This window comes from Synchiropus splendidus, chromosome 19 (assembly GCF_027744825.2).
Source record: "Synchiropus splendidus isolate RoL2022-P1 chromosome 19, RoL_Sspl_1.0, whole genome shotgun sequence".
Lineage (NCBI taxonomy): Eukaryota > Metazoa > Chordata > Actinopteri > Syngnathiformes > Callionymidae > Synchiropus > Synchiropus splendidus.
In genome coordinates, this window is record NC_071352.1 from 14,557,488 (window position 1) to 14,575,056 (window position 17,569).

General features: G+C 48.7%; 2 protein-coding genes across 5 annotated transcripts; both read left to right on the forward strand.

Moving 5' to 3' along the window:
• The first annotated feature begins 589 nt into the window (after positions 1–589).
• LOC128751530 (protein Hook homolog 2-like) lies at positions 590–11,047 on the forward strand. 4 transcript variants are annotated; one of them, XM_053852611.1, is made up of 22 exons: positions 590–777; positions 1,476–1,558; positions 2,594–2,666; positions 2,783–2,833; positions 2,947–3,079; positions 3,811–3,878; positions 3,938–4,003; positions 4,076–4,156; positions 5,413–5,573; positions 6,293–6,433; positions 6,942–7,143; positions 7,284–7,394; positions 7,472–7,745; positions 7,840–7,903; positions 8,052–8,189; positions 8,604–8,691; positions 8,973–9,007; positions 9,069–9,151; positions 9,229–9,332; positions 9,429–9,533; positions 9,865–9,936; positions 10,007–11,047. In XM_053852611.1, the coding sequence occupies exons 1-22, from the start codon at positions 733–735 to the stop codon at positions 10,133–10,135; spliced, it is 2,307 nt and encodes a 768-aa protein (XP_053708586.1). In that variant the 5' UTR covers positions 590–732; the 3' UTR covers positions 10,136–11,047. The 4 variants fall into 4 exon arrangements, 3 of the variants coding, with proteins under 3 accessions (XP_053708586.1, XP_053708587.1, XP_053708588.1); XM_053852612.1 differs by having other exon boundaries at positions 7,658–7,745; XM_053852613.1 differs by lacking the exon at positions 2,594–2,666 and having other exon boundaries at positions 727–777.
• A 145-nt stretch (positions 11,048–11,192) lies between these two features.
• trir (telomerase RNA component interacting RNase) lies at positions 11,193–12,630 on the forward strand. Its single transcript, XM_053852118.1, has 3 exons — positions 11,193–11,904; positions 12,144–12,215; positions 12,285–12,630. Exons 1-3 carry the CDS (start codon positions 11,665–11,667, stop codon positions 12,390–12,392), a joined length of 420 nt encoding a protein of 139 aa, XP_053708093.1. The 5' UTR covers positions 11,193–11,664; the 3' UTR covers positions 12,393–12,630.
• The last annotated feature ends 4,939 nt before the right edge of the window (positions 12,631–17,569 follow it).

Below are 17,569 nucleotides of genomic sequence, written 5' to 3' on the forward strand. Positions count from 1 at the left end.
TTTTTATTTATTTTTAATGACAATAAGTCATTTAACTTGTAAAATTGATTATCTAATTTTATAGATATGCATTCTGACCTTGAATAAAAATTACATCAAATTAGAAAAACGTACAGTAATTCTAACTGAAATATTCCTGGTCCTTACGCAGTAATCTTATCATTTGTCCCACATCGAAAAGTGAGTCTTGGAATGTTTTGTATTTCAATAAACCTTTTCATTTGAAAAAGACAGGTCAAATCTGACTGAAATTGTGGTTTAAACGTGAATTTAAAAGGCCTGCGTGTGTTGCCTCTGTTGAAATGTGGATTTTGTCACTTCATTCTAAAATTGTGCGTGCATATATATTATCGTTTTAAAACGTTGTATTTCTACATTCAAATTCCATATCTAGCAAACGTACTCGAATTATTTAATAATGTGACAATTAACTCGTAGCGGTCAGGGGCTTAAATCGCATTGTTTTGAGGTAAACATAAGCATTATTTGCTCGGTGGATGAGGCAGACGAGCTGACCTGGAATGTCATCCGTCACCATGACGACGCTCTTTATACGGAAGCCGGTGCGGCCAACCGCCGGCGCGCGGGGGGGAGGAGGCCGTGGCTGAACTGTGACACTGACGTGGAGGAGTCGGGAGTGAGCGACTAACTTCAGGACAAACTCCGTTCCTGACTGAAATACAACTTCGCTCCTTCGGAAAGGGCTGCAGACCCTCGGTGGCGTCAAGCAGGATGAGTCTGGACAAAGCGGAGCTGTGCGACTCGCTGCTAACCTGGGTGAGCTTGGCTGTAGCTTGTAGCAACGTTAGCCGCGAGAACAGGTGACATCGCACGGTGGATAAAGTCGATTAAACAGACGTGTCTTTCCCTGGTTACATCACCACGTCGTCGAGATATGCCGCTTTTACGCATGAAAGTGCGAAATGAAACAGTGTTGTTGTCTAAGCTGCCGCTCACTGAAGCTAGGTGGCGAAGTTGCAAAGTTAGTTTGGGTGGTTCGGCTTTATTTACAAGTCAGTCGCAAGTGTTAAGTGACTTAAACTGAAGATTTAAGAAAGTGCTTGGACATATATGAAGTTAAGTTAATCCCAGAAGCGGGACAAAGAGGCTAATTTGGGTAATTAGCTTGCTAAGGAAGCCTTTCATTTTAACCCCGGTAGATAAACACAGAATGAAAATAGCTCTCCAGCTGGAAAAAAACTCCTACTTAAACGCTCATCAAACATTTCAAAAAATGACAAATATTAACCAATGGGTCTTCATCAATGCTACAAAGCATCTGGAAGCGACTTTTGTATAGTTTGAAATGAGTTGTTTTACAGTGTTTACTTTGGTTCAAAAGCCATGGGTTCAATACGATGAACCACTTGAAGTGACTAAGATGCTTTATATCAGTGACTAACGATATTTTTCATTACACATCTAAACAAAAACGGAGCAGAATATTGAATATTATACCTCAATCTGTTTTTCAGCTGCAGACGTTCCAGGTGCCGTCCTGCAGCAGCAAGAGTGACCTCACCAGTGGAGTCGCCATCGGACACGTCCTGAACAGAATGTGAGTGTCATTTGCCTGCACTTCTCAAGTTAAACCTTCCAAAATATGTAATGCTTGTGTACTCATTCGATTTATATCCCGATTCTGATTATTAATAAATAATCATAGTTTAAAAAAAAATCACACCACAGTTTCCCGCAGACACTTGACTGTGTGTGACTTTGTGCATTCATAAAGAGTATTATTCACTTGTTATAAGTGTACAAAGCAGTTTAACACCTTCTGACAGCAACACTTTGGGGCTAAATTGTTTCAGTGATTGAGAGCCTGTGTTATCACTGACCTCTGCTCAGATGCAGCAGGAGAGGAGACGAGAGGGGGGTAGCCAACTGCGACCGTCGATCACATAGATGCTGTTATTCCAGTGTCTCCAACCCTCCAGGAGCTGTACTGAGCAGCAGTTAGCAGAAAGTGCTAACGTGTTAGCGCAGGGCCGCCAGCTCTACTCATGCAAATGAGGCTTATGTCACGTCGCACATTTGTCTCGCATTTCAAGCCTAGTGACTTAATATGTTTGCATATGATGAAGGCACTTCGCGATGAACTCAACAAAACTGCACTGTGGAGTGACACTTATCAGCTGGGTGTTAGCATCAGCTACATAAATCCAGCAGCGAGTCTGAGGCCTTTAATCACAAAACAATATTGACTTCAAACTTCGTAAATATGTATCATAATTACCATTATTAAAAGCAGTGAATGCAGCACATGAAAAGAAAGTGTATGAAGCCAATTTTGGGGACATTTTTTTGTCTTGCGTTACTTGACTATTTAAAAACCAAATGCTCTTTGCGTCTGGCATGTCACCATGTGGAGGTGGGATGGGAGGGGAGGGGCTTCCGCCGGGCGTCACCTGCACACGAGAATTTAAATGTGGACATGCAGGATAGGGCCTCTTTAATTTAGTCGTGAAACTCATGTGAGATTACTTTGTCCTCGGCTGGATGGATCCAGATGAAAGGACCTTGTGTCTCGGTGAATATTGGTGCTCAGAGATGTGCTGTAACTCCAGTCCTCCATTGACCTCATTAACAGAGACCCCTCATGGTTTAATGAGACGTGGCTGAACAGGATCAAGGAGGAGAGCGGGGCGAACTGGCGCCTGAAGGTAAGGATGGAGCCCCTCAGACCGGGCATCATCTGGAAATGAACCAGCTTCTTCCTCTGATTTCACAACAGAGCATTTTTGACCTCCTCCATCTTTGACCTCCTTTGTTCTTTCAGGTCAGCAACTTGAAAAAGATTCTGAAGAGCATGCTGGAGTATTACCATGACGTAAGGGGACATGAAACTCTGTCCTTTCATTCGTGTTTCATTTCCTGTGGTGGGATGTTTGTTCTGCTCCTGGCCCTCTCTGAATGACATCTCATTATGCTCCACCAAAACAGGTCCTGGGTCACCAGGTAGCCGAGGAGCACTTGCCAGATGTGAATCTCATTGGAGAAATGGGTGACGTCACCGAGCTGGGCAAACTGCTGCAGCTGGTGCTCGGCTGTGCCGTCAGCTGCGACAAGAAGGAAGGTGAGCGCCACTGGAAGTTTGTAATGAAGTACGAAATGATGTTTTCAGTTTCCGCGAGCTTGTTTTGAGGATTCCAAAGTCCAAGTAGCTGGGCCGAGCTTGGAGAGATGTGATGTTTGTGTGATGATTGCATTCACTTGTGTAACAGAATGGGGGGGGCAATGTACATTGATGGTCATGTAAAAATCATGTCGCGTGACTCGCACCCCAGTAGTTTCTGGTTTGCAGCCACGGAAGCGACATCACGCCACTTCTGTATTCGTTTTAAAAAAGTGTTTTCAACTTTTTTCAACTTCAGTGTTTGGTGGGAGAAAAGCTGAAATGTGTCGTCCCTGTCGCCCCAAATGGGCCACTTCCCTTTCTTCCATGTTGCAGATCAATGTTTTGTCACAGTTTGTCTTTGACTTTAATGCTGTTGCTGTGTCTGAACCTTCAAAATAGCCCAGTATTTTGCTTTTCTTCTGGGACGTTCAGCAAATGTGTCTTCGGTTTGAAATTCTCTGGACAGACTTGTACTCTGATGTAAATTGATGAAAAGCAGAAACTCTGAACCTGCTTTCGTGTCTTTGTGCTTCAACCCTGGGAAATGTTTCCCTCTCGGTCCAGACAGTTCCAGCCATCCGGAAAATGGCAGTCACATGACGCTTGGTCCAGGACCCCACACCGTGGTCTTGAAGAAATGATCTGCCTTGTTTCTAACCTGGATTTTCCCCTCTTTTCCTGCCATGAAGAACAAATCCAGCAGATCATGACCCTTGAGGAGTCGGTCCAGCACGTTGTCATGACAGCCATTCAAGAGGTGAGCCCAGTCACACCCTGCTGTGTTTTGGTTTCCAACTCTTCCATTGTGTTCTTAAGATCCTGGCAAAAGAGCCGACATCTGAACCAGGAAGTCCAGAGACCTACGGGGACTTTGACTACCAGGTGAAACCTTAAGCACAGTCGACTCTTTCTGTTTGGTTTGGTACTCTATTGTCTCCTGGTTTTTGTTTTCAGTCCAGGAAGTACTACTTTCTGAGTGAGGAGGCAGATGAGAAAAATGACCTGAGCCAGCGCTGCAGGGACCTGGAACATCAGGTTAGTCAGAAGAACAGTGCTGCTCTTAGATGGAGTTTTGATTCATTGAGTTCATGAGCATCAGTTCAGTGTGGAGAGAAGGTGAGAAGTCACTGCTCCAGTGGCCTCATTCTCCACACTTTATCTCCAAAAATGTTCCGCACTTTGAGCAAGAATTCTTTTCAACCTCTTGGGTAGTACAACAACATTGCAGCCATTTCACAGAGAAATGGATGCAATGGGAAGACTAGCAGGGACTCACATACACACACACTGTCTGTGTTCTGATGTTTTGTGGGGACCCGTTATTTTGAAGTTGTCATCCTCAAATTGAAAAAATGGGACAAAATGTCCCCACAAAAGCACACAGTCCCCACATGTTTTTTTTCATACTTTATCATTAAAGATACATTTAAAAAATGGTCAATGAACATGGTGAGGATTTGGACAAACGCACAGCAATGAAGTGAATGAAGGTGTCGCACTGGATCCCTGCCTTGTGGCGTGTTCGTGTTCCATCACTGTCCCGGTGTTTGGCTCCACCAACTGAACCGAGACAAACACCCTGCCTTGTTTTTAAGCTGCTCTTTAATCAGCTGTTGTGTAACATTGAGATAAAATTGACACGTTGTCTTCAGACGGAGCAGCAGCCAGCCATCATTTGTACTGCTCTCAGCCCGTGTGTTTGTTTACTTTGCGAGCGCACACATGAGTCATCAGTGCTGCCTCGATGGCTGTTCCTCGTCCCTGCTCCGGTGCTAAAGCATGCAATCTGTTCTTAAAGTTTGGGCTTTTGCTGTGTTGACACTGAAAAGATGACTGGTAGGTAAGTCCACTCCCCCTTTTTGTACCGAGAGGTAGGCTAACTGTGAGCGCCGACTGACACGGACACACGCACGTGTCTTTAACGCACCACCTCTCCTCTGTCAGTCCCACTGTTCAAGCCTCCTCACTTCATACGGCATAACCAATTTCATCATTGCATATGACTCTATTTATGTCCTGGACTTTCGGGCTCGGCCCTCCAGGCTATTGCTAACAACTTGTCCATTCAGAACATTCCATCCGCCTGTAGCTGCTGCTGCTGCACACCAGCTGACTAACAAGAGTTTGATGACTGAGCATGTGAAATGAGAACCGAGCATGTGTTCAAAGTGTACGCAACCAAAGCGGTGAGCTTTCTTGTCTCTGTGCTTCGCAGCTGATCCCCTCCACCGTCGGAGGTTCGATGTTGGTGAGTGCCTTCGTCTAACCTTTCCTCTTCTGTCTGACCTCAGTTATCGGTGGCTCTGGAGGAGAAGTCGTCCCTGCAGGCGGAGACCAGATCCCTGAAAGAGAAGCTGAGCCGCCGGGATTCTTTGGACTTGTCCACCATCACGGGCAAGAAGCTGCTGCTGCTGCAGAGTCAGATGGAGCAGCTGCAGGAGGAGAACTACAGGTACTGCCGCCTTCATTTCAGTGAATAAAAACCTGAGCGTTTCAGCTTCAACTCTTCATACACAGAAAATTTCTTCTAAAAATTTGAGCCTCCAAGTCTGTCATTCTTCTGTGTTCACCTGGAACACCAGCAGGTTCAGGCCTGGAGCTTAGGATGTGCTGCATAGACTTTGTAGCAGATATTTTGTTGATAAACAAGTCAAGTGTCAGCTGCACTGTGACAGAAAAGCTGGAGCAAGTGACGCAGTGACCCCTGAAGGCCGATATATGTGCTTCATATAAGTAGCACATATAGCTGAGGTCGATCTCATAGATAAAGATTTAACTATGCGTTCTTTTGTTCTTTTGGGATCTGTCTTGTTACAGAAGAGTCTTTCTCCCAGTAGACTTTGTACATTGTACAAAACATGTTTGATATCTTGGTCCTACGTTTCAGAAGTAGGATTGTTTTGATTGTGAGCTGGTTACATACCGGAGCCCTACACGTGACTGAGTATTATTTCTATCTCTACGTATAAAGCCTTTTTTAAAAGCCTCTCCAATCTCTTATGAACCACTCAGCCGTCCTTTAACTCTCTCCACGATGGTCACTGTCGCCCCCTGGAGGTGAGCATCATGGACAGAACCCGTCAAAGCCAGCACGTCTCACAGTCGCCGTTATTAAATGTTATTGATCTGCTGTTGTTTACTGTCCTGTTCATGAACGGTTTCTTGTGACAGGCTGGAGAACAGTCGGGACGACATGCGCGTACGGTCGGACATTCTTGAACGTGAGGTCACTGACCTGCAGATACGAAATGAGGAGCTGACCAGTCTGGCTCAGGAAGCTCAGGCGCTCAAAGATGAGATGGATATTCTCAGGTGAGTGCTGTTTTCCTGCACAGAAAAAACGAAATGCACAACAAAATAAATGTTGTTTAAATGTTCCTTGCCCCATTTGACATGTTTTCTGAAACTTTCATCCAAATCCGTCCATTACTTTTGGAACACAGACAGGCAAACAAAGCCTGGGTGGAGTTTTAAGTGGAGTCATAAAATCTCAACGACTTGGAACTTGATTTGTTCAAAAGACACCAAAATAGGTTTGTCTTCCGTCGTCATCCATTTGGACGGCTGAGTTAGATTTTGATTGAAGGCCCATATTAAGCATCCATTATCATTTGACACTCACAAAAACAAGTCAAACACCGCCCACGCGCAGACGTCCATTCACACTGACATCTGTGTTGATGATATAAATCGCATGCATCGCTGCCGACTTACGTCAGAGGCCTGTCGTAGCCGCCGACGCTGAGAACGCCAGCTCCAGCGCTGATCCTAACAGATGTATGTTTGTGTTTTCACACTCCCCGTGTGCGTCTCCCCGCAGACACTCGTCCGACCGGGTGAACCAGCTGGAGGCTCTGGTGGAGACCTACAAGAGGAAGCTGGAAGATCTGGGAGACCTGCGCAGGCAGGTGCGCCTCCTGGAGGAGCGCAACAACGTGTACATGCAGCGCACATGCGAGCTGGAGGAGGAGCTTCGGCGGGCCAACGCCGTCCGCAATCAGCTGGACACCTACAAGAGACAGGCAAGCTGTGGGCTGGAAGGAGGAGGCGGGTGATGCGTGTTCCCGTGTTGACATCCAAGCGATGTGCAACACAGTCTGGCTGCAGCACGTGCTTGGAAAACAGAGCTTTACCCACTGTTGCTATGCCTCCCAACTGGCAGGCGCACGAGCTTCACACCAAGCACTCGGCCGAGGCCATGAAGGCGGAGAAGTGGCAGTTCGAGTTCAGGAACCTTCATGACAAGTATGACGCGCTGGTGAAGGAGAAAGAAGTGAGTCCATCATGCTTTGTACTCCCACGTTTGAGGATGTTAAAAAAACGCCACCATCCCTGTCTGTGTGGGATCAGAGCTGCAGTGGACAGTGGTCCTCTGTCTTCCCACACATTGGTATCAGGAACCTCTCCCACCTGGAACATACCACGAGAGTCATGACCCATCTGGCCTGTGGTCATAATGTTTTGGTTGATCAGGGATATAACCGTGAGTTAGAGCCGCTTCTGTCGTCTGAAAATATGAGCGTGTTTTTATTCCAGCGGCTGATTTCTGAGAGAGACACGCTGCGGGAGACCAACGACGAGCTGAGGTGTGCTCAGGTTCAGCAGAGGGGTTTAGGTGAAACGGGTGAGTTCCGTGACTTTTTCTCTGTGTGACTTGGCCGGGCCTCCACTACAGCCTTGACTTGTGTTCATCAAATGTATTGACTCTATGCCTGCAGGAGGCTTGTGTGACGGTGCTGCTGTGGGGAACCTGGCGGCTGAGATCATGCCCACCGAGCTCAGGTGGGTCACCTCTTTCCTGAGGCCTCCACTCATCTGGGTTAGCTTCCGATGGGCTAAAATGTTAGCCGACTGCTGAAAGTGTCGCCGCAGCGTGTCCCCGGCTCACTGCCTTTCCGTCTTCTCTCTTCCGGGTCACTGACTCCTCCAGAGAGACGGTGGTGCGCTTGCAGAGCGAGAACAAGATGCTGTGCGTCCAGGAGGAGAAGTACAGGCAGAACCTGGTGGAGGCGGCGGCCGAGTTGGAAGAGGCCCAGCGCAGCAAGAACGCCCTGGAGACCCAGAACAGGTACCCTGCTGCTGCTGCTGCGACACCCAGAGCCATCCAGGCCGCCATCTTGTGTGTTCCTTGACATTCAGATGGTTGGTTGGCACGTGAAGGCAGCGATATCTGCCTAAATGTCAACTCACCCTCTGGACTGTGCGCTCGCCTGAGCTGTGTGGGCTGGACCGGACGACAGACGGCAGTGAGCCAGCTTGTCCCTCGGCTCTGTGTGTGTGTGTGTGTGAGGCGTGTGGGTGGGCTGTGTGTTGCTGTCCACGCCACACCAGGTCCAAGGTGTGGGAAGCAACACTGACAAGAGAGGAGTGGACATGCTCTGTGGTGTCCTGCGTCACATGGCCTGGCAGCAGGCTTGCTCCAACTGAGTTGTGTTGGAGCTGCAAACTCTGGGTGCTCCTCACCTCCTCGTCCCTCCCCCAGGTTGAATGAGCAGCAGATCTCTGAGCTGCGTGCTCAGGTGGAGGAGCTCCAGAAGGCTCTGCAGGAGCAGGACAGCAAGACGGAGAACGTGAGTGGAGACGTGGTGGTTGAGTGGAGACGTGTCTGATTTGACTGTGGTCGCCTCTGATGTGTGGGATCTTAACCGGTGTTTGCTGTGGTGACCGTTAACGCCTGCCCCTCTGTCTGTCTCTCTGCCTGCACCCGTCCATCGACTGCCAAAATCAGGCCATAGTAAGTACGGGCCCCCCTTCTGATTACACATCCCAACAGCATGACCTTTCACCCCTGAGACTCCCCTCCTCCTCCATTCCTATTCTAACCCTGTGTCTCTTCCCTCTTGTGTTCTAGTCCTCACTGCTGAAGAAGAAGCTTGAGGAGCACTTGTGAGTATGACGACTGCTGTGGCTCCTGTTCCAGTGGATGACAACTGTCCCACTGTTGCAGGGAGAAGCTTCATGAGGCGCACTCGGACCTCCAGAAGAAGAGAGAGGTCATCGATGATCTGGAGCCCAGAGTGGACGACAACAGTAAGACTCAGTTTCCAGCGGACGGATGTGTTTAACGGTTAAATGTGGACTGGACTTTGCTTTCCTCTGGTTCCAAGTGGCTCGGAAGATCGATGAACTGCAGGAGATCCTGCGGAAGAAGGACGAGGACATGAGGCAGATGGAGGCTCGGTACAAGCGCTACGTGGAGAAGGCCAGAACGGTGGGCATCAGAGCTCATGTTGCAAAGATTCTCCCCAAAGCAACTTTCCTCCTCCACTTGGAGTAAATCCCGATGGTTCCTGCTGCTTGTGTGCAGGTGATCACCACTCTGGATCATAAGCAGCCGGTGACTTCCGCTCCAGAAGTTCAGGCCCTGAAGAACCAGCTGTCGGAGAAGGAAAGAAGGATCCAGCACTTGGAGGTGAGTGGAGGCTGAAAGCTCCTTCTTCTGTCACTTCTTCTGACTTGGACCCGCAGCCAGAACCGGCCTCTTGTTTTCATGCTTCCATGATTGTATTCACGTAAACAACGCATCCTCCTCACCGTCTGAGATCTGCTCGGCGCCTGGGCATTGAAGTGGTCACTAGATAGAAATTCCACCCACTCCCGAAATCTGAATACAAATTTGAGACATCGCACTCGGAACACAAAGAAAGTGAGAAGGAACGTGCTGGACTGTTGAATAATCTCCGAGGTTTCAGGAGTCGCTGACCCGCCGAACATGAAAAGATGCTTGTTTGTCTGACTCGCAGAGCGACTACGAGAAGAGCAGGACGAGGCACGACCAGGAGGAGAAGCTCATCATCAGCGCCTGGTACAACATGGTGAGTGGGGAATGGGCCCAGATGAAGTTGGTTCCAGGTGAGAGTAGCAACTGCTGTGTGTGTGTCTCAGGGAATGGCGCTGCACCAGAGGGTGTCCAGCGAGCGACTGACGCCCTCCAGCCAGAGCATGTCCTTCCTGGCCCAGCAGAGGCAGTACACCAACGCCCGGCGAGGCCTGACCCGACAGCAGCCGCGATAGATGACGCCTTCGCTGGTCGCTGCACCTCCAACCTCACACGCTGCTGACACTGGACTCCTGCCTGCTGGAAAGTGTCTCCCCTTTTTTAACTTTTTAAAACAAACTTTTATGTTACGCTAGACTTCAGTTTTTAGATGGACCAGAACTCCTGGTTGATTTCTGTCTGTGGAAGATGGAATCATCGGGTGGGAGACACGAAGGACTCTGAGCCATGAAGGTGTGCGGTGGCTTTCTCCTCTTGTGTGTGTGTGTGCCTGTTCACTTTATGGAAGAGTTTTACACCAAAGCACTTTCCCCTGACCTGTGAAGTGCTTCAACACTAGCTAGCTCCAGAGAGCAGAGCTGCCAGTCTCTCTCTCCGTCGCCTTCGGAATGAAGTTATTTTTTATTTGGCATGTCTTTTTTTTGCCAGGGGGATCTTCACCTTTTTCTTTTGTTTTGACACTCGTTTTTCTGCCCAAAAATGTAAAAAAATGTCGGTAACAAGGTGGGACCGAGAAGCACACACACCGCTGTACGGAACGTGCGCCAGTGAATCCACACCGAAGCCTTTAACTTAATGACGGAGAACCTTAGCTGCGTGACTTCCTTTATAACTGAGCCAGACGTTTAGGGTTCACTGTGAGGTGCCGGGTTTGAAGCCGCTACCTGCTGTCAGACTTCACTACTGACCTCTTCGAAATACGTCCCATATCTGCTGCTGAGTGGCGACCACCCGGGGAATGTTGTGCTATAATCTGCGACTCTTTTGTTCTCAGTTCGTGGGTGTTTTTGCACATGTTTTCATGAGTTTACTTTGAGCGTGTTGTGGGTTCTCATCATGGGCTCGTAGGTTATAGCATCACACCGGGGTTTCAAGCCACGAAACATCTCAAGTCTGAGACTTTTGCACAAATAAATGGGAATTTTACAAAGCCACTGTGTGTTGTTCATTGTTTTTTATATATATATATTTATTATATATAAGTTAATACATCTGAAAACTGAAGTGTTTGTTAAACCCGAAGCGACAGAAATTTAGTCAGAAACAGTTTCTTTATCCCGACAGTGAACGGCTCGCTGGTAGTGACGTCATTCCGGGAGCCAAACATGGCCGACAGCTAGCAAGAGCCGACGAGAGTGAGAACAGTCCGTGGTAAAGCGTTGAAAATACACTGTTTAGTTCGAGTTTAATTTCGCGTTTCGGAGTTTTTACATTTTGTTTTGAAGATCGAAGTCCGATTTGGTCGCAATTTGTGTTGGTTTCGTCGGTTTGGCCGGAAGAAGCAAGCAGAGCCCTGTTAGCATCGTTAGCTGCGCTTGTTTTCGTTTTTTTTGGACGTGTTTTGTTGCTCCTGGTCTACGAATACTTGTCTTTTTTTCCATCAAGAGCGACTCTTCCGGTGTGTATTTTTGGTGTCTCTTTTCCTCATTCGTCGGTGCGTCCCGAAGCTCGCTTCACAACAAAGACTTGAGTGGAGTTTTCGTTGTGTCACCATCTTGAGCCACCGAACGAACTTCCTGGTGTATGAACCCATCTGCCGGAGATCATGGACCCGAAACGCTCTGAGAGTAAACCCAAACCCAGCAGCAGCAGCAGCAGCAGCGGGGGTTCGGAGGATGGCAGCCCGGCCTCGGGCTCCACGGCGAACGCCTTCGCCAACGACGGGAGCTTCATGGAGATGTTCAAGAAGAAGATGGAGGAGGCGGAGATGAAGAAAAGTGAGGATGCCAGTGGCACAGAGCACGGACAGAGCCCCCAGGACAGGAAGCCTGCACTGACGAGCTTTGTAAGGGGTTTGTCAGTTGTAAGATGAGCTAGATCTGCCTCCAAATTCAGCCCGCAGTCCTTTAGCAATTGGCCTCTTTGTTGTGCACCAGTGCGCGTGTTACACTTGCATTATTACACGAGTAGGGAAGCTGCTCGGAGACAGTGGAGCTGCTGCAGGAGACCACACGGGTCGAGTCTCCGTCATTGAGTCGCCCTCCGAGATCCCCTTTAACGGTGTCAGTCTCTCCCCTCACCCAGGTGGGGAAGCGCAGAGGCGGGGTGTTCCTAAAGACCGGCATGGTTGCCAAGAAGCAGAAGCCGGACACAGAGGTGAGTCCCCAGCAGAGCGACCGCCCCGGCGCCGGCGCCTCAGACTGACCGACTCTCCTCCTCCCACAGGTGGTCCCCGGCAAGAGCGATGCCTGGTCAAAGTACATGGCCGAAGTGAAAAAGTACAAAGCTCATCAGTGCAGCGACGACGATAAAACCCGGCCGTTGGTGAAGTAAAATAAGGACAAAACTCCCAGCCGCCGGCTCAAGCTCTCTCTCCTCCTTTTTCTTCCTCCGTTTTGTATTTTTTTTTGCTCATGTTTCTCTCATTAATTGGTTTTGTTTGTGGCTCGATTAAAGATGGTTGAAACCTGTTTTGATTCAGTGCTAAACCAGGGACGCGGATGGTCACATTGTCGAAAATAAAAAAGTCAGAAAAATAAACCTTTTCAACATTGAAATGTGGAGATTTTGCTTCAGTGTAGTGTCATAATAAAAAACACATTTTCTGATCATGAAATCCAGGAGATGAAACATGGATGTTCTTCATTTGCTTCTGCCAAGCGTGAACTCCTCCTCCGACCCCTTTAGTGCCAGTGGGGTCCTCACGCCGAGGATGACAGGAGGCTCCTTAAACACTGACCCCATTACTTCAATTATGGTGCATTGCATTTGTAATGCTACGTCCTTCTCCTACTCATCACCTGCCGTTTAAAAGAACCAGAGCTGAGGACGTTTTCCACAGTTTGTCACAGGCAGCTGGAACACGACTGAAAGAGGTTTTGAACGCCACATATTTTCGTTGGCAATAAAAAAAAAATAATAATAAATAAATTTTATTTGTCCACATCAAATATCAGGGTATATTGGCGCGAACTGCTTATTTTAAAAATGATTACTGACCCACTCAACTTCATATATAACGTGCAGGTATGACGTGAGGGTTTTGTTGTTCAGTTTCCGGCAAGTTCCTGAACGCACCACTGGATGGCTGTCGCTGACTCACGGAGCGTCTTCCTCGCAGGTACCTGGCCTTCGACTGTAATCCGCCTCCGACGCTCGTTGCACTGAACCGATGACGCCGATTCAGGGCTCGGTTACTATTTCCGAAAGTAAAATCTGCGCCTCCAACTGTGAGTCAGCAGATTTCGCTTCGGACGGACATGTCTTCACTCACGTACAAAGCCAAACCACGTGTTTGTCCTGCCGTTTGAATGGAAGTCCGTCTGACTTTGAACATTTATCTATTTACTGTAGAACGACACATACTTTTCTTGTTGTAATAAATCTTACGTGGCAAACGACTAGTTATTTTATCGCCAATTAAAATTCTAAAATTCTCTGGAAATTCAAGGTATATATTTATTTATTAGTATTTTATTTATTTTTTTTACATTTTTTCCAATCTCCTATTTCAAGCGCTAATAAAAGAAAATAATAAAAATAGTTTTAATAACTAGACAACACTAATTAATTCATTTAAAAGGCGTGATATTGTGTGCAGTGTTTGTGAGCAGATTGATTCAGAGAGAGAATGTGTCGTAAGACTCCAGCAACATGGCGCGACTTCCTTCTTCTTCCGGTCAAACGGACGATGGTCCGACCTCTGGCCACAGTCACCTTCCAAGTGTGTCAGCTCTCCTGAAATCTTCCTGGAAGTGGACGCAGCAGTTGCTGTAATTGTGAGCAGACCTGGAGCTGGGAGAAGGTCCGGGAGACGCAGCTTCTGCCGGACACCTGGCTCCAGCTGTGAGAGATTTAGCTGAAATGCCGGGATGCTTCTGCTCCTTCTGGACCTGTGCAGGTCCATGAAGCTTTGCTTGAACAACAGTGGACGGAGTGGCTCAGCAAAATTCAAGCTTTTCAAACATTGCCTCATAAATCTGCCGACCTGATGTAGCGAAGGCAGACGGGAATTCCCCCCAAATTCTGGTGAACACGAGTGAAATGGCTTTGTGATGGAAGGAGAGCTGCTGCATCTCCACACACCTGAATCGTGTGAACCTTGCTGAGATGCAGGATGAAGCAGCAGATCCAGGACCAGCTGCTTTGACTCTGAGATCCTCAGAAGCTGTCCAGGCTGGAGGTGGGGTCCTTGCCCTGGAGGAGGCTTGGTCTCAGGTTCTGGTGAAGCTTAAGATGAGGAGGTCAGTGGGCCTCTGAACTCCTGGGGCCTGAGCTCAGACTCCACCCTCTTGCTGGTGAGTTTAAGAGCAAGAAGGTCTTGGAAGTGAGCGACAGGACTTGGGGGATCAGGAGAAGTTAGTCACCTCTCGGGGGACGGGTCCGTGGGTCCGGCTGAGTCAGGCATGAGCGGGGGCTCTGGCATGAACAGGCTTCTTGCACATACACACACACACACACACACTATTCTTGGCCAGAACATCTTCCTCCACGCTAATTCCTCTTTTCACCCGTCTCTTTCTCCTTATTCCCCAGATGTGTTTCCTTCCTGAAAGTCAAAAGGCTGTACTTCTCCTCTCTTCCGACCCCACGCTGACGCACTCGCCTCCCTGCAGGCGGAGGCTCGGGGGGGAGGACGGGGGAGGGAGTTGCAGAAATTGAGTAATCCGTTCTTTTTTTAAGTTGTGGTTTGGGCTTGGAAAACATCTTGGTTCCTGTTTCGATGGGCTTTTTTGTCACCTCCGTCCTCCATCTGTCACTCAACCCTAGAAACCGGGATCAATATGGCGGACAATCATAGCTAATGCTAACGGTGTCGAGCCAAAACCGTGTCTCCACACGTCTTCAGTTGAGCAACCTAGAGGTCCAGAGTCCTGGGATCTGGGAGCTTCCTCCTGGATTTGAGGAACTATCCTGGCGTTTGGCTCCAGGACGGAAGGGGGAGGAGTCTTGGTTGATGGCGAAGAGATGCCGCTTCAAATGGCCGAGGACTCTGGTCCCGAAGACCCCTGGACGCCCCGCAACTGAGGTGTTCTCCTGCCCTCAAACAGAACAGATATCAAGGCGGTTCCTCTGAGAGAAGTTGGCCTTCTTGCTTGGGTTGCTGCCCCTGCGATCCCACCTCGGTGAAAGGGATTTTTTAGGTCAACAGGCGGCAGACTGTGTAAACATGGTGTCCTGTTTTCACGGTGACCAGACCCTCTCTTTATCCTGAATATATCGAAACTGATCTCCAATTCTTCTTCCTCATAGTTTGACTTCTGGCGGATGTACTTTTAATCACTGCACCTTCGACTTGTTCGTTTATCGTCGGCCCAGTGGTCGAAGCCCAAAATGAGTTTTCCCGGCAAGAGAAGAAGTGGAGCATGCCCAGTGAGTGCCCCCTTACGGTGCCATACCGGGCCCCTCTCGGAGCTTCTGAGGGCCGACCCAAGATGGACTCCTGCACCAGAGCGAAGCCGCCGCCTGCGAGTCCTCAGCCTAAATAAACGCTGCTGGCACAGGCCTGTTCTGGCTGCACCTTTAACTGAAGGAATGCCAGCAATGCCCGCGCACTCTGCGCCGGAATGTGCAGGAATTCTGGCAGCGGTTTGTTTCCCCTGCAGCTTCCCCAGGTGTCGGAGGAAAACAACAGAACCGCAGAGACGGACGGGACGCAAATAGAGGTGGAAAAACACAGACGTCTGAGAAGAAAGCCCCTTTTTCTTCCTCCTCCAGACATGAGATCACTGGCTGTGTCCGGACTTGCGAAGGCATGAGCTTATCAGCTGCCGCAGAGTGACGTCCTTGTTACGGGCCAGCCTTCACGTCTGGTTCGGGCCGGTGACTCGCTGACCGTCCGTCTTCTTGGGGGTCTTATATAACCTGCTACCGCGAGGGTTTGAGGGGCCAGAGTCGCAACCCATGCCAATAACAACCAGTTCTGGATGCCCATCCTGGGGCCCGTGTGTGTTTACACCAACTGCAACACGACGCAGCTCTCGTCGACATTATGATGGTCTTTGGCTCCGTCAAGTCCATGTTGTGGTCACACCTTCATGAGCCTCACTGGTCCTCTCCAGACTCTGAGTGGTGCCGGCTTCCCCTGGCCTCCAGTGGACGGGCTCCTGGGCCCCGCTCCTCTCCCAGCCTGAGTCGCAGGGAGAGTCCCTCCATGTGCCCTGGAGAGCTTCAGGTGCGCTGGCCCCGCGGCGGCCTGAGGTCCGGCGTGGTGCCCAGCCTGCCTCACCGACTCTATAAATAGCTGTGAGGTGGGAGATGTGCAGTCCAGCTGACAGGGAGTTCGCGGGCAGGCAGGGTCAGCTGGTACCAAGGTGTCGCCTCCACTCCACATTATGAGCCGACACTTTGAGGCCAGAAATAAAAATAGCTGCATGAATATGGTAAAAGCCACACAAGATGGAGCCTCAGCTTATAATGAGGCGAGGACACTATTCCTTCCCAGCATCATGTGGAATAATAATTTACTGTGATAATATATAAGATGACTGCAAAAAATACTAAAAATAATGTATAGAATGTTTTTAATAACATTTTATGTTGTAGTTATGTTGTGTTTTTTTTTAATGTGATGAACATTTTATATTGTGGAAAAGGAAATGCATTTATTTAAAATATGACGTAGCCATTGAAAAAACAACTGGAAAGTAGGTTTTTTATTGGAACTGTCGGAGCATATATTGATGACATATTTGTTCTGCTTTTATTTTGGTTGTGTACTTCCTGTCTACTTCCCTCATGGCACGCACCTGGAACTGATCGGTTGATCTGCGCACCTGCTCTTCTCCACCAACGGGGCGCGGCCCTCAGGTGTCCAAGTGTCTCCTGTTCTGATTTTGTAGCACTGCTGTTGTGTGTTCTGACTCTTGTTTCCTCTAACACGACGGTTTTCCTTCCTGTCTGTTTCTGATGGTGGTTCTGTCAACCGCAGGCCACCAGCTCAGTTTCTTCCAGAGAATGTTTCCCCTTCTTTTCTTAAAATTGCGTAATTTTGACAAATGTGTGTGCTGTATTTTAGTTTGTTTTGATCTTCATTTTTGGAAGAATATATCGTACACGTCAACTGAATGATAGAGATGCCTCCGTGTGGGTGAAGTTCTGACCTTATGACAGGGTCAAAGGTCAGAGTATTTGGTTGAGCAGGCAGGTAAAGGGTCAAATAGTGTAAAGTAGAAGGTAAACAGTGACAAACAGCGGCATGGATTTCACTCAAGCAGACAAATATGATTGAAAAAACAGAGGAACAGTGGAGGAGAGCAAGTGGAGCTCTGTCCCGTTCCTCATCCTCGGGCCTCTGACCACTTGCAGCAGCGAACCATATGGTGATGGATGACGTCCTGGTGCTTGGTGTGAAGCGACTCAGGATGGGCTTTTTTTAAGTCTGACATGAGTGGAGACTCAAAATGGCTGAGGAAAGGGGCCAGATTTGTATCCGGACTCTGGTCCCATCACGTCCTTCAGGGGAGTCTTTTCCGGCTCAGGCCTTCCACCTGGTTTGGACACCACAGATC